This window comes from Acipenser ruthenus, chromosome 5 (genome assembly GCF_902713425.1).
Source record: "Acipenser ruthenus chromosome 5, fAciRut3.2 maternal haplotype, whole genome shotgun sequence".
In the NCBI taxonomy this organism is placed as follows: domain Eukaryota; kingdom Metazoa; phylum Chordata; class Actinopteri; order Acipenseriformes; family Acipenseridae; genus Acipenser; species Acipenser ruthenus.
In genome coordinates, this window is record NC_081193.1 from 80,759,865 (window position 1) to 80,777,355 (window position 17,491).

General features: G+C 37.5%; 1 protein-coding gene across 2 annotated transcripts; it reads left to right on the forward strand.

Annotated features, from left to right (window-relative positions):
- The first annotated feature begins 1,391 nt into the window (after positions 1-1,391).
- Positions 1,392-16,922, forward strand: LOC117402786 (protein SOGA3). 2 transcript variants are annotated; one of them, XM_034004239.3, is made up of 7 exons: positions 1,392-1,509; positions 3,278-4,066; positions 4,436-4,660; positions 6,263-6,421; positions 10,293-10,364; positions 14,456-15,631; positions 16,651-16,922. In XM_034004239.3, exons 2-7 carry the CDS (start codon positions 3,332-3,334, stop codon positions 16,759-16,761), a joined length of 2,478 nt encoding a protein of 825 aa, XP_033860130.3. In that variant the 5' UTR covers positions 1,392-1,509; positions 3,278-3,331; the 3' UTR covers positions 16,762-16,922. The 2 variants fall into 2 exon arrangements, with proteins under 2 accessions (XP_033860130.3, XP_033860131.3); XM_034004240.3 differs by having other exon boundaries at positions 14,456-15,622.
- The last annotated feature ends 569 nt before the right edge of the window (positions 16,923-17,491 follow it).

The following is a 17,491-nucleotide window of genomic DNA, read 5'->3' on the forward strand; positions in this document are numbered from 1 at the left end:
TGTGAACTGTCACTGGAATTCATTCGACTGACTTGACTGACTTTGTAGAAAGTACTGATCAATGTGAGGCCTTGTCACCTTCTCCCTCAAGCATTTCATTCTCCCTCAATGAATCTTCAAACCCCTAACTGTTGTCACTTTGCTCCAGCCACAGACACAAACCTGGAGCTCCATGTCTTTGCTAACTGCAGATCTTGAGCTAGCCCTTTGCAAAGTACTCTCCTTTCTCATATCCGTTTCCTTTCCTTAGTCGTTAACTGTGTAGTCAAATCTTAAGTCATCTTCCAATAGATCTATGAAAAAGAAAATGTCTAAAATGCAGATATTGTTGCAGAATAAAGGAAGGGGGTTTGTGGAGATTGGATGCAAAGATCTTGTCAGTGCACCCATGGTTCAACCATTGTGTGATGTGGGATTAGGGGGTTATCAGAGAATTGTAGGACACATCAGAGGGAGCCAGCAAGACTTCAAGACATGGCAAAGCATGAGCTGGGGTGGTGCCAAGACAACAGCAATAACAACAACAACAATGTGTCACTTATAGCTCAAATCACATGGAAAAACATAACTACAGTAATTTAAATGTTCAGATAAATACAAACCTCTACTGTAACATTCAAATACACCATTGCAGAGGCCAAGCTGAAAAAATAAGTCTCTAGTTAATTCTGTACAGAAGTCTCAAGTAGGTTTTAGAATTGAGTTCCAGATTTCAGGAGCATAGTTTGGTACATGTGCCCTGGGTAGATGGTGTAAGCCTGTGTTCCACCAGTAAGCCAAGATCTTTAGACTGCAGGGCATGATTAAAGACTGTGGAAGGGCAGAGCTGCAGTCAAGGTAAGCAGTAAACACAGGAGACAGGAGATTGCAGTTTAAAGCATTTTTTGTACACTTGTATTAAACACAGAAAACAAAATAAACCAAATACAAAATAAAGATGCACCCTAGCTATGCTATCATGGTGCAGAGACTGAGCACTTGCTGCCCTCAGTCTTTTTCTAATCTAACTAGCTAGGGTGCGGTCTCCAGGCAGTTTCTCTGTTATACAGATAGCCATCCCACAATCAATTAGCCAGTTTCACAATTAAATTGTATTGCTGTTATTCAGCTGCACTGAAATCACACTAACAGTCTCAGGGGACTATGTTTTTTCCAAAGTGGGTGGTTACCATTTGGGACACAGGTCGGATTAGATTTAAGCCTGGGTTATTTGATTTGTACAGCTGCAGCCATCGAGATGGGTGCCTCCTTTTGTGCAAAACTGACCACCAGCCATATGCTAGCTGGGATAATTTATCTGCAGCAACTGTAATAAAACGCAAAGACCTGTTCACAGGCTGGAGCATTCTAAACTGCCAAGGGGCACATCCTCTTGTTCTCTTTCCAATTTACGCCCACTATGACGTCATGAATATTAGCATCTGTTTAGTGGTGGCCATGCAGCGCCTGGTACCCTGTGTCAGCATCTTATTTTCTACATCCTGTCACAACTGTACTGGGAGAAAACGGGTAAGTAATCGCATTCAGAAACGTAATAACAAATAATAAACTAATCGTATTAATCGCTACAAAGGTGACGTAAATGTATGTATAAGAAAGTTGCAGAGGTTATTTTTAATTTTAAGTTAAACGTTTTATGAGAAAGAATGAGAAAGTAAAAAAAAAAATGCAAAGCCTAAAAAAAATTATTTGTAACAACCCACAGTGATAAATATTTGCAAGTTATTTTGAACGCTGTTTTTTTTTTTTTTGTTTGTTTTTTTGCTTTAAAGCCTCTACATGGAAAAAAAACGGACGTCAGGTTATGTGCATCACGTGGTCGCAGAGCGCAGGGATTTAAGATAAAAGAAAATAAGCCCTTCTTTGATGTATCAATTTGTTACATGGGCTAACAGCTGTTCCAATAATGTAAAATGTGTTGTCTCGTTCTTAAGTGCATGTCTGTGTATGTGTCTGTATTTTTTAAACATTGTGTGTGGCAACCATAATGCATGCTTGACTGTGATCGATTGTAATTTTGATCGATCCTTTGTATTATTGATGAATTACCCGTAGCCATCGGGCTTCTTCAAACAAAGGAATAAAGTAATAAAGCACATGACCCAAATTGGGGTAGCAGAAAGTAGTAACCTGTCGCAACAGACGGGGTTATGAAAATGAGAATACAGCCACCACTAATGAACACCTGTGCCTAAAGCACACAAGTCACATCGGTAATAGTGAGCGTCATTCATTAAATATAAGGCATAAATTATACGATTCCTGTCTAAACCCAGACAAGAAGGTCATGACTTGTTTTATTAATTCCTTCTATTGTATTATGCTTTGTATGAGGTTGTTTTTATTTTCTAGTGCTAAGCCTTTCTTTATCTGTCCCCACAGATCATCCCTTTCATTCTGACTATATATATATATATATATATATATATATATATATATATATATATATATATATATATTTAACAGTCACATTTACCGGTTTTACACTTTATTACCTTTATTAACATTAATACTGTTAGAATTTTTTTTTACATTAATTCTGAATATGAAAATATTTCAAATAAAGTGCTATAAATAAACAGATGCCACCTTCTTTGCTTTTGGTCACGTGTTTAGATTGCAGCTAGACTATTGCATGGAATTTGAATTACACCACACGAGGTGATAAGGTATCAGGAAAGTGCAGGAACTTTTCGTTTTCAGTGTTTTTACATCTATTGAATTATAGAATGCAAGCAAAGAGCCAAAATATAGTTTACAGAACAAAAGTGGGCCAGTGGTGACATTGCTTAAGGGGTAAGCCAATGTACTTTAAAACCTTGCTTAGCATCCCTTTTAATTAAGCTACAAAGTATTTTAGACTGATGTATAATTATTTAGCAACAGTCTAAAGAAGTGTGGGAATACAAAACCATCAACACAATGTGTATGATTAAACATTGTAATGATTTTTGTCCACAATTAGTTTGAGATTAAAAATAAAACGATATTTGTGCTTAAAATAATGTTGCGACACATCATTTTGATATATAGTAGGAAGGTGCCTCGTTGTATTCTTTTCAAAGAATGATGTTACCAATGGAGTCTATCCAGGTCTTAACTACAACTGGCATTATATCTCAGTTGTTTTTTTTTTTTTTTTTTTTTTTTTTTAATGTTTCTACATAGATAGTTTATCGAAGGAATTGCTCATATATGTCTGCAAGTATGATAACGCACTGACATATTATCCATTTAATATTTAAACTGGATTTTAATGGAGTTGGTTTTGTTTCAGATGAGTTACAGGGTATGGGTGATTTTCAAATACTGAGTGTTCTCCGATGACATCATGAACCCTGCCGCAAGCGGCGCTGCTGATTCTCTGCAGCTAGACAATAGCAACAGAAAACAACAGCGAGCTTCGTCTCCGGCTAGATTCAGGGATGGTACCACGAGATTCGCCTCTAAAACCACAGCATCTGCTAGAAGCAATGCACCCAAACAGGGCCTAAAACATACCCGCGGTTCTGTCCAGGGATCTGTAGCCAACAGCAAAGATAAACAGCTGACTAGCAGAGGTGTGGTCGCTGTTCATCCGGGTGGTGCTGAAGAAACTAACGCTTCAAATACGGACAGGGCGGAGGCAGGAAAGAAAACCGAAGAGAGAAACAGCCAAGTACCTGAAACCCGGGGCACGGATATAACATCTATAAAAGGGGATTATTATCGCGTCGTTTCTGACCAGCCCGGCAGCGCGTCCAAATCGTCGAAAGGGAAACTGAAAAACCAACAGAAGGGCGGAGGCGAAGCGTCCAACAGCAGCAAGCAGAATAGTACGACTTCTGTAAGATGTGGGCCTGGCTTTGGGAAAGAAGGATGTCTGCAGTCTGAATTAATCCAATTTCACATCAACAAAAGGCTAAAGAAATGTGGTAAAATGCACACCAAAACAGCAAATACCCAAGAAACAGACTCGCAATCGGAGGTGCCTGCTGAAAGGATCAATATGGAGACTGTGACACAGCAAGATCAGAACATACAAAATGAAATAGAGAGACTGATAGACGAAAATGAAGATCTCAAGGTATGGATTTAGCATGTGTTGTGTAAAACAGTTTTCCCAGCGTATATTATATCAAATGGGGATTATTATTATTATTATTATTATTATTATTATTATTATTATTATTATTATTATTATTATTATTATTATAGTTGTAGTTGCGACTGTGCAATGACAAAATGACAATGCACAAACACATACTGTATTTCTTATTGGGTAATTGTGTATTGGTTTTTATTTGATTTTGTTTGATTTTAAGCAAAGTTTATATTATGTTTTTTTCTACAATAATGACTGTGAACGTTTTATTTCTTAAAACCTGTTTGTATTAATACGTATATACTGTATGCCGAATTAAACGTAGATACTCGTGTTTTCACCTTGACATAGAGCGAAATTGACGAGATGCGGACAGAAATGGATGAGATGAGGGACAGTTTTTACGAAGAAGATGCTTGCCAGCTGCAGGATATGCGTCGGGAGCTGGAGAGAGCCAACAAAAACTGTCGAATATTGCAGTACCGCCTGCGGAAGGCAGAGAGAAAGCGGCTGAGATACGCTGAGACCGGGGAGATCGACACCGAGCTGGTGAGAAGTCTGGAACAAGACCTCAAGGTAAAGTCGACCTACAAACCCAGTATGTGGTCTGATTTGTAAACACCTGTTTTTTGTTTTGTTTTACAAAAACCTTAAGATTTGGAATTAGGCAGAAGAGAGAAATATATATATATATATATATATATATATATATATATATATATATATATATATATATATATATATATATATATATATATATATATATATATATTATTGGCCTTACGTTTATAGAAAGAGAGAGAAAGAGGAAACTATGTAGATTAGTATTTAAAACGTTTTTAAGGGTCTGGCCTGGGTTGCTGGACTGGTTCTCCAAACCTGTCTAAAATATCTATAAACCCTATTAAAGCACTCAAGATTTAGAGACCTCTAAAAAAACCCTAGGATAGAACTAAACTATGGTATTGCCATGACAGCTCCATTGCTAAAATCACTGTATTTCTTTCATTCTTACCTTCATGGACATTCAGTCTATCAACCTACCATCAAATGCAATAAAAAAAAGAAAAACAAACAGAGCTACAATAAACGTTTTTGTTTTGTTTTGTTTTTTTTTTTAAAAAAGGTTAACTTATCAGGATGGATCCAGAAATCATACAATGCATATTTAGTGCCTTGCAACCCCCTATGTTGACTTTTTGTCTCCCAGGAAACACTAAAAACAAACAAAAAAAGTGGTAGAAACTTGACCCTATCAGCTTGGGTGTTAGAATCCCAAGTAGAAATGCGAACCAAAGTTTAGGGGAGGGTTAAGGATAGGGTACTACCATTTTAGTTTTCCACTTCGAACTCCAAACCAAGATAAAGTCATATTTCTACTTGACATCCAAACAAATGTATTGTATACATTCAGTACAGTTTAAAAAAAGGTGAACTTCTCACCCTATCCCATTTCATTCTGAATGTGTTTCCCATAAACTTGTAGCAATTAAATTAATGACCATAACTGTCTCATGTTGCTTGGATTTGTACAACTTACAGTAACAGTCAGCATATAATATGAAATGCCCTTTGTTTTAAACTGAAGCACAAAGAGTCCTCTTTAAATAAAATGTTATTAACACAATAATACTGTAACGAGTCAGAAAGTCTTTAAACCAAAATGCCATTTGCACCATTTTTGATGGAAAAAAAAAATCTGTTCATGTTACTTAAGTAGTAACTTTATATGTTTTTATATGGCTTGATAAATCTAACCCTATATATTTATATCACATTCTCGTCATTGTTTATTAAGGAAATATTTCTTATGCTGTGATTGATAAAGTATTATTAGAGGGGTGATTTCCTATGTTGATGTTTTAGTTAGGGTTTCTGTAAGGACAGGATAATATAATTAAATAATGCAGACTGATTTGGTAATCTCTTATAATAATTAGTGACTACTTGTAATTGTTAAAAGTGCTAACCAGATTTTATATCATGACTTTAGTAACCACAAATACTGCAGAAGACTTATTACTCACAGAAAAAAAAACTTTTTATATGCTTCTCAATAATCATTGAAATATACATTATATTGTGTGGTCATAGCTTTCATAATTAATGGACATTATTAAATGAATTAATTATCTTGTAATGCAAGTGTCTCAAAGTAACAGTGAATCGTTTTGCCAGGTGGCAAAAGACGTGTCAGTGAGACTTCATCATGAACTGGAGAACGTAGAGGAGAAGCGAGCAAAAACGGAGGAGGAGAACGAAAAGCTACGACAGCAGCTCATTGAGGTGGAGATCACCAAGCAAGCTCTGCAGAACGAACTGGAGAAAGCAAAAGAGGTAAGCAATTCACACCAGCTTTGTTGTGCCAAGATTTCAAACAAGCTACTTTTGGTGGCCCGTCTTTTGGCTGTTTAGCACCGACTCTTTGGAATTCACTGCCTAAATATATATTATAGATTATTATAAATATATTAGACCTAGCTGTTTCCTTCCTGTGTTCAGGTTCAAACTAAAACACACTTGTTTACTCTGGCCTTGATGTTTGGGGATGTGGTCATGACAGAGGGATGGCTGTTTCCTCACTCTTTATTTGATTTTATGGTAGCATGTTTCAATGGCCTTCCATCGCGGTGTTGTTTTATTCTTTTTTGTGGTTTTATTGTGTAGTCAATATATGTAGTTTGAGCTTTGAGTAGGAAGACAACAGGAGTTTGACACTACATAAGGAAACAAAAACATACAGTATTATGGGATTGGAAAGATCATTACCACTGTGTGAAATTGGGAACAAGGAAACACACCTCTAAACATCACTAGTTATAGGTACAAACACTGTTTTGAAAAGCGCACACATGTTCCTTTCCTGCATTTTGCATTTTAATGAATCATAAGCTCCTCAGCTTGGCCTATTTTATTTCACTGGGCACAGCAGATATATTCTAATGGTGTGCTGGGAGGTGCTGCAATGCTGCAAATAGCCTCCCTTGTTAATTTTACAGAAGAACAGAACTAGCTTCAGAGCCAGTATCAATGTGTTCCAGTGCTCTGAATTCAGGGCACCCGTGTAATATTGGTAGAGGGCAGTGGGTACTTTTAATTTTTTTGAAGCTTTGTCAGTTGCAACTATAACCCTTCTATAGTTTAAAATTAATAATATTATTTCAGGATCCATGTGACAGGGTATCATTTTTAAAAATAGTAGTGCACTTTTAAAAATACAAAACAACAAACAAACACACACAGCACAGTACACTACCTTCACCATCATTAATCATCACTAACACCTGTGATTACCCGTTTTATAGACCTGTGGCTGGAGCCTCATTAACCATTAATCATTCCATTATGGCCCCAGCCACATTCCCACGTGCTCTCTGGTAGGGAGGAATTTAACCCCCCTCCCTGTCAACCCAATATTCCCCACATACACCCACATATTACACTGGCAGCAGTGGTGCAACTTAGGTTGACCATTGTTTCCGTTTTTTTTTATTGGGTTTGGAGGACATTAGGCGCAAAATTGAAAGCCATTAAAATGCATTTCTGGCACTTAGTTCCACAGGGACGGTTACAACACTGTTTTAAGAATGATTTTAGTTTTGTAAACAGCACAGACTAAAGAAGAGTCTCCAAGGCAAACAAAATGCACACAATATAAATGTCAGAACTCTGGAAAAGCCCTCTCCCAAAATAATAAATAAACCAATGCCCCCCCCCCCCCCATCCAAATAGTTGTTATTCAGCACTCTGCAGGGGGTTTTGTTACCTGCTACGTCAATTGTGGATGTCCATTGAATGACCAGAGACAGAGGGATGCAATTGAAAACGGCACTCAGGCGTCCAGGTTTTGTTGTGGGGGCAGACTTATTTCGTGACACCGGCCCTGTTTCTGGAGGATTTATGATCGAGCTGGCATGATTTATTCACAACACACGCTAAACTAGCAGCGACACAAGTATTACCTAACTCTCTTTTGTATTGTGAAAAAGTGCATCATACCAGGCCATCTTTTAAAAATAAACACTAAAGTTATACAGTCTTTTTCAGACTATGATAATCCATAAAATCCATATTGCAAGTATCCACTGCACAATGGCCGTGCATTCAGCAAACCAACAACAACTATTCTGCATTGAGACTAACACAATGCTCATTTGTCACAATAACTGGACACCACTGACTCACTGAAATTGCTGGAGCACACAACAAACGCATGTTGGTTTTTTTTAAATCTCAAAGGCAGTGCTCAACATTAAAATATTAACGCGCACTCCCCAAAATTTCTGTCCTTGCAGTCCAACCAGGGGTACTTCTTAAATTCTTCCCACTTTTTCTGGTTCTAAATATCAGGTCACAAGTTTAGATTAGCTGATGTCTCCAGTATCTGAATGAAATTGTGGGTTATTTCCAACCTCATCCATCGATTCACAGCCATCAAAACCGCTTTCAGAATACTCTATGTCTTCAGACTCCAAACTGGTACTTACTGAACTCAGAGACTTTTAGTTTCTTTCCAAAAAAATCAAAGAATGTTTTATTGAAGCTTCATTTTTTTAACAAATAAAAACAATTACGCAATGTTGTAAAATCGAAATAAATTAACTTTAAGTGAACAGTCACAGACCCGATTGTGCACTTCACGTGAACACTTCTGTCTCAAAAATTGCAATTTCTCACAATTAAAATTTTTAATCTCAGTTGATCTTGGTTTTAATCGCACATTTAATTGATACAATTACTGCATTCATCTCATTCAAATTTGTTTTATTACTGGTATTATTATTAATATAATTATTATTATCATAATCCAAAAAAACAGCCCATCATAAAAATCCTGTTTTCTTATTTCTGTATTCATGTTGGCCCCTCTTCATGGTTTTATATTATACAGAAAAACTCCAGCATTTGCTGTTAAATTGTTTGGACCAACTGCTCAATCACGACAGAGTCTGTTTATTACTCACCTTACTGCATTTCAAATTAAACTGTATATTTTCATATCACTTTCCTTTAAAAGAGTATCCAATATACTCATAAACTGTTGTTAATTGCCATTTAAATAAATAAATAAATAAATAAATAAATGTGGTCATTGAAATAAAATTCAAAGTCGGTAGCTATCCACTTTGCAACAGCATTGGTAATACAGGCTGTCCCACTGAAACTAGCCCAGTAAGTATTACAACATACAAATAAATAATTAATAAATAATCACATGATGGAGCAGGCACAGACATGTACAAGAAACATCATTATTACAAACTCGGTTTATACAGGAATGTCACTTCCAACTGGACATGGACTGAATGCCAACATCTAACTTACGGGCTACTTTCAAGTGGGACACCCTCTATTGTACTGACATAATGATTCACAGGCTTGCAGAGATCCTGAATTTAAAAAAAAAAGTATTGTCGAAACTGACTGGTTTCATTTGTTGTTCTGTTTTTGCTGCCTGTAGCAGAAGAACTGTTAGAAAGTGTATTTTGAGAAGTGAAGGCATGTTTACAGCACAAGGTTTCAGAGATTGTTTTGTATTTGGAAGAGCCACACATTTCATACATTTACCACATGACTTTATATGGTCCACCGTATTCTGTATCTGTTTAATATCCTATTGTGTGTGTTCCCAATCATCATATTTTTTTCTGCTTAGATCATGATTTACCATGCTTAACGTATTCCCTAATCTATTACCATCACTTTGTAGATCTTACACTCTCCTATATGAAAGAAGCACATTTTATGTTAAAGGTGTATTTGATTTCTAATGGTATCTTTTTTAGCATTTATAAACAATAAAATTGGTGAACGAATCTCGTACTATTTCCCGTACTGTACGCAGAAGGAAAGGATCCACTGGAATAATTTTGTTAATTATTTTAAATTATACATTCTATATTTGTATTTTTAACCTCCCCTTCTAAAAAAAGCTGTGCTGTATAAGTGTTTTTTGCAGTCTGACATCTAATTGGCAATGAACCAATGTAATGCCTTAATGCAATGTATATACCTACAAAAAACCTAGCAAATGGTAATACAAACAAAAACCAATATCTGGGATTATGGTATTAAGTCTTACCTTGTTGAGGTACCAGTTCACCAGCTTTAAATACAGTTATAACATCTTGGCTCTATTCAATTAGTCAAGCTAATGAGATGTATTTTTAAATACTACAAATATATATTTTCTTCTTATTATTTTTAGTTATCACTAAAAAGAAGAGGAAGCAAGGATTTGCAGAAGTCTGAGAAAAAGACTCCTCAAACACCAACAGAGGTAAGGGAATCTGTTTGTTTTAGAAAGTTAAGGTATAAGTGAGGGATAAGCAACTCAAAGTTTCAACACCAATTCAACACTCTCAGTGTGTTATGCCACTGAAAACAGTTCTTCCTAATTGATTACTTGTTTGATAATGAGATTCAATTGATTGTTGATTTGTTATTGGATTTGTTTTGTGCTCCTTTGTTACCCTTATTTCAAACAGTTAACATGTTTATCTCATATTAAGGGAATGTTGTCATGAGTTTGAGTTTGAAATCCCAAATACACAGACAAAAGTGTCTGTTGTAAGTGAAGATAGTAGGGAGGACTGTGTTTTATGTGTAGAACATGAAAGTGGCATTAGAAAAATAAAAATGCAAAAAACAAAAGAATGTGAACCAGGAACGGAGAGTTAGGTTATTGATCTAAATATCATTGCTAGCAAATCGGTATTTGGGAATTACTCAGACAAAATGGGCTGTAAGCTTGTTTAAACACCAGTTAAAGAGTAAGTAGCAGAGTTCCGAAAAATATAGCATTAAACATCCCCACTTGTTGCTACAACTGTTTAAATAACATACCTGTAAATTGTATTTTTATTGTTAACATCCTGACAACTTTTTACACTTATAACTTTAAAGTCTGTTTCAAATCTCTTTTCAAAATGGCAGCACTAGTGCACCTATAGTGTAAGGATTTTTGCCCACATTGTCAAACAGGTAACACAGCAATAGGGCCTCCCGAGTGGTGCATCTGGTAAAGGCACTATGAGTGAAGTGCAGGATGCTCATCATCAGGTCGCCGGTTCAAGTCCAGGCTATTCTGTTGCCGACCGTAGATGGGAGCTCCCAGGGTGCAGCGAGCAATTGGCCTCAGCTCACCATGCACCAGCGACCGTTGTAGTCTGGCCGGGCGCCTGCAGGCTTGCCTGTAAGCTGCCCATAGTTGTGTTGTCCTCTGACGCTGTAGCTCTGAGGTGGCTGCACGGTCTGCAGTGTGAAAAAAGCGGTCAGCTGACGGCACACGCTTCGGAGGACAGCGTGTGCTTGTCTTCGCCGCTCCCAAGTCAGCGCGGGGGTGGTAGCGATGAGCTGAGCGAAAAGAAATAATTGGATATGCCAGATTGGGAGATAATAATAAAATAATTGTTGATCACTAAATTTAAAAAACAAAACAAAAACAGCAATAACGACCCATGGTGTGGTACGGAACAGAAAAGCCAGAGCACTTGTTATGTTTTTTTTTTTTTTTTTTAATCACTGTTCCTGCAGTGATTTAGAGGACAGATCTCAAACCCCAGTGCACTAGAGCAGCCATTTTGAAAACAAGAGCTTTGAGAGACTTTAAAGTTATAAGTGTAAAAAGTTGTCAGGTACGTTATTTAAACAGTTGTAGCAACGCGTGGGGATGTATAACGCTAAGAAATGCAAAAGCTGTATGAAATGTGAAATGCTAAACTAAAATCACAAGCCCTTTTCTAAGTGTTACGTTTGAAATGTGTAACACAATCGGCGCCGTTTTATCAGAACGCCTTGGGAGTAGTAAAAATATCCAGAATAAGCGGCTGTCCAAATTAAATGAAAATGAAAAAGAATGAAATCCTATCTTATCACAAGGCGAGGCAACGGCGAAGTTGACACGCCAACTTTCTTTGCCACAACAGCCTGAGAAAATACAGGAGACTCCTCCTTCAAGAGTTCAACATGGTTTACGCAATTTACGCAAGTCACAGCATAATCACGTACTCACGTGAACCTGTCTTGCTCTGTAAAGCGATCTCCGTTCATCATTTGAAAATACTGTATCCCAATTAAACAAAGTGACGTCCAGGTTAAACAACATAAATAGCATTGGGAAGAACTGTCTCCCAAAGTTGTATCCCATTTAAGCAGAAAGCCTGATTATCAGTATCCCAGGTAGGCGGTGCCGACTGTACTATAATTAACTAATTGTTGTAATAATTGTTTTGTAATAAAATTCCGAATTGCTCTGACTGGTTTAATTGACGAATCAACAGTTTTCTGTGGATTCATAGCATCAACTGGATTCGTTCATCAACAATATATCTGCCCCGCACTCCCCTTCTCTTCAAAGCCACTCAGCCACTTGTACTTAGAATATTCATAGAATTAATCAATCAAAAGGTCAAAGGGTGATGTTACAGAAATTTTTAAGGTAATATAAATAATGTATTCAATTCATCGAATAGCATTAAAAAAAAGTTTTTAAATAAAATGACAGTGTAATCATTTGACATTTAGGACAGTATAGTCATTTGCATGAAATTGACTTTTCCATAATCCATTCAGTGCCATTACTCTGACCTTTGACTTTGACCAGAAATTGTCAAATAAAACTCTTATGATAAAAGTACTGTAGAATTGAAAGTCCTATATGACTATAATAATCCGATTTTTGGTTTTAACCAATTAAAAAAACGATAAAACCCCCGATACAAAAAAAAATTAAATTGGTGTATATTCAATAAACACCAGAAAACATTGGAAATGGTTACTCAATTCAGGTTGACTTGACCCCTTTCCCCGTGGAAAAAAAACAAAAAACCTTTCCCTCCTTCCTGACTTGTATTTTGCATAGATTCATTCTGAATACTTTAATCCCACCCAAAACTGAGTGGCAGAAAATTCCTACATTTCCATTTAGAGGATTGTAACATGTTTGCGAGATTTCAAACTAGATGTTCTTGCTCTAAAGATGTAAATATATATTACAGTACGATTACACGCTAGTGGAATTTAAAACAGAATTGCACATTGTGGGGAAATGTAAAAAAATGCCTGAACACACAAAGACCCCAGAAGAATGTGCCCGTGTCCATAAGGATTTGTTGTGGAAGACAGCAAACGAAAGAAGGTACAGTTGAAGTGTGCAAGTACTGCCAAGTTACTGTACATATTGTGACAGAAAAAAAACAAAGTAACCAAAAACAACCATTTCATGCCGTGTATAAAAAGTGAAAGCCCCCCAAAAAAACAATTTACATATAACACGTAAACAGCTACAAATAAGCACAGAAGGCCTAACTATAATGTTTGTACAGTTCCAGACATACAAACTTGGTTCATGTTGCTTGTGAAGTCAAAATATGTAAAAAGTCTGTCAGTCATGACAGCCATCAAAAATAGCCCCATTTGGATACAGTTTTGCACAAATTGATACAAAATTGGTTCCTGTTAATTTTAAAGACAGTCCTCCAAGCAGGTCATGCCTGCCATCGTTGGAGCAGTGCAGAAGCTACGATGATTCGAACAGTGCAAGGTAATTGGTACAGATACTGGAAAACATGATTCTAGTGGATTCTGTGTCTATTTCCAGATGCAAAGAGTAGATAATAATCGTGAGAATTAAGCAGAAAATTCCAGTGCCTCTGTAAAGCTGATTAGAGGACGGCTTAAGTGCTCTTGAGTTGTTAATGATATCTTTTATAATGCGGAAAGCAAAGTACTTAGAGCTTGGTTGGCAGTTTTTGCTGCAGCATTTTGAACTGATTGCCAACTCGCTGTCTGTGAATAGCAGCCTTGGCAACAGTGTTCTGTCTATCTTCTATTAGTCTGTATAATGAAATGGAAAGGCATCCTGTTCAAGTGGCTATGCTTACAGGCTCTGCTGGATCATGTGCAACCCTGGTGACCTTTCAGGAAGCTGGGGAATACTTTCTCAGGGAATGCCATAAGGTTGGTGTGGCAGCAGCAATTAACTTGTAGGATATTTGCTCTCATATTGGTACCAGGTTTCACATGTTGTTTAATGTGTTTAATATTAATTATGTAATGCCACTAACTATACATTTCCTACTGTGCATATTAGCCTGTACATATCATGTACAGTTGTTATATTTAGCTTAACTATCTTCATGCACCTGTCTGTCACACTTAGGTACATATATGGTGGATGTAGGTCATTGTGGGATGCTTTGGTCATAATACTAATTTTGAATGACAGGTTGCACTGATGTGAATTCTTTACAGCTATATTTTGTAAAATGCTGGTATTTGTAAAGTAAATGTATACAAATTAAAGGTCTATAAAAGGATCTGTGTCATATCTTGATTCCTTAATTGCACCTTTTTTTTCTTTCTCATAAGGATGACAATGAGGACTTGAAGTGTCAGCTTCAGTTTATCAAAGAGGAAGCGATACTGATGAGAAAGAAGATGGCAAAAATCGACAAAGAGAAAGATCGACTGGAGCAAGAGCTGCAGAAGTATCGCTCGTTCTACGGTGATCTTGACAGCCCTTTACCGAAAGGTGAGGCTGGAGGGCCCCCCACCACCAGAGAGGCAGAACTGAAGCTGCGCCTGAGGCTTGTGGAGGAAGAAGCCAACATCCTGGGCCGGAAGATCGTGGAGCTGGAAGTGGAGAACAGGGGATTGAAGGCTGAACTCGATGACCTCCGTGGTGAAGAGCATGCCGGTGCTTCTGGCACGTCCTTCAGGGAACAGAGCGAGTCGATCTCGGAGCTAAGACAACAGCTGCAGCTAGTGGAAGATGAAGCAGAGCTGTTGAGGAGGAACTTGGCCGACATGGAGGACCAGAATAAGAAAATCACCAATGAGGTCAACAAGTACAAGTTCAAGGCCGGGACGCATGAGAGTTCCAGGCACAATGACAGTGCCAAGACAGAGGCCCTCCAGGAGGAGCTGAAAGCAGCTAGAATGCAGATCAACGAACTCAGCGGTAAAGTCATGCAGCTGCAGTACGAGAACAGGGTCCTGATGTCCAACATGCAACGCTATGACTTGGCTTCGCACCTGGGGATCCGCGGGAGCCCCCGGGATAGTGATGCAGAGAGCGATCCCGGAAAAAGGGAAAGTGACGATGATTCACGCCCCCCTCACAGGAAACGAGAGGGGCCCATTGGCGGGGAGAGCGACTCTGAAGAGGTGCGCAACATCCGCTGCCTGACCCCTACTAGGTCCCTTTACTCCACCGAGGGGCGTTTTTTACCCAAAAACTTCAAAGACCGGCAGCAGATGATTGACATCCGCATGGAAGCCGAGCGGCTCAGCAGGACTATAGACCGGCTGATTTCTGACACCAGCACCATCATAAGCGAGGCCAGGATTTACGTGGCCAATGGTGACTTCTTTGGAAGAATGGATGAGGAAGATGAAGGCAGCCGGATAAGAGAGCAGGAGCTGCTCTACAGAATCAATGCCCAGATGAAGGCCTTTCGGAAGGAGCTTCAGACCTTCATAGACAGACTAGAAGTCCCCAAGTCTGACGAAAGGGGAGCTGAGGAACCACTGTCTGTAAGTCAGGTAAAAGTATATGCATTATGCATGGGAATCAGAAAGTATAACAAAGACTCAATCAGTTCACTTTTCACTGACGGCGTTGCTGCTCCAAGACTGATTTAGAGTGGAGGCAGCATAACTGCCTTAAAAAGGTAATTCCGAAGCACTTGTCACATAATAGCTATAACTAGGGGACACATTGATTGTATTAGGCAACAACAATCTCCATCACAAGTATAACAACCTAGACCTGCAGGTTCTGAATGATCTAATCGCCTTGTATACTCAACGCGCCCTGTAGTTAACTCTTAACTAAATTCAGTGCCCAACTGGTTCTCAAGACTAGACTTAAAGTACTCCAAACAATCCATGTTTTTGTTTCAATCACAACACTATATTATTTTTAATTATTCACCAACACCATCCCATTACAGCTAGCGAATCAGATTTCTGTCTTATAAGAGATTATGCCACCATGCACATTGATTTAACTTTTTGTAGATGCTATGTATTGAAACCAGTCTTCATTTAAAAATAATAATAATAATAATAATAATAATAATAATAATAATAATAATAATAATAATAATAATAGCAAATCAACTGTGGATACAGTGTCAGAAGAGAGCAAGGCAAACAGGTAACTTGGAGTATTGTTTAACTGGTAAATAATAAGTCAGCACTAGACTATAGACCTAGAGCCTGGGATTATGTTTTAATTATGCTGGTGTTGCTATCAGTTGAGAAGCTTTAAACAAATGTTTTGAGCAAATTTACTGTGGGATCCCACATTTTCTTTGGGTTCTAGGATCCCACAAACTCCTCCCTAAAAATACCTGTGGTTATAACCGTTCTAGCAGCCAATTAAAATACAGATTCAGTGGTTGATGAGGAGTCTATTCAAAACTGATCAAATGAAAAAAACAAACAGACACTGTGCAATCTATACATTTAAATGTAAATGTATACAATTCTAATTTTGTTCTTTAATTTATTCCCCATTTTTTTATAATTATTTTCTGTTTTGTATTTTACTTACCCAGATGTTTCAACCTATTATTTTACTTATTCTCATTCTTGTCTTGTTTTCATCCCTTTCCTATACCACCATTTTTAAATTGGTCTTTCTGTTTACACTTTTCTTTGTACTTTAAATCCCATCCCCATTAGTATAGTGTTATTTTTCGTTTGTTTATTTATTTTAAACACCCCACTAAGGTTACACGAAGTACAGGAAATCATTTGTTTTGCACGGGCCACGATTCAACGTCAGATTACATCCTTAAGAAAAACACTGGAGACTACCAACTTTATACGGATGACACAGTCTACATTTACAGGTATGTGGTATTAAACAACCCGAAATCTAACAATGATGTTAATATATACCTTACAGTTAACTGTGACAAAATCCCAGAAATTTACAGTAGACTCTTGCTAACCCAAACCCTGGTATTCCAAACGAACCTATAGGCGATCACAATGAAATGCATGCTGGTACCAGCTGTATAAACCAATCCCAGTAAGAAAGCAATAGGAATGGTATGAACTGCTGGTTGTGTAATTGCTTACTCGATAAGACTCATTATTTCACATATTACAAATATCTGTAATAAACAAGTTCTGTACCAGTTTGCAGTCCAATCTACCAATGATTCTTGAATATAATGTTATAATACTTTTCACATTTTATTAAATGTTACTGTTTTTTTATCACTGATAAAGAGCAGGTGCTTATTGGAAGTGTTTGACAGCTGATAACCAATGAGAAAAGCAATGCCCGTAAAGGCTGGTTCGTACTTTGATCATGTGACCTTCATTGAGGGAGATTTGTCTAGTCGTATTAAGATCATCACAGTGGAATTGTTATCTCACCTCTAGTCG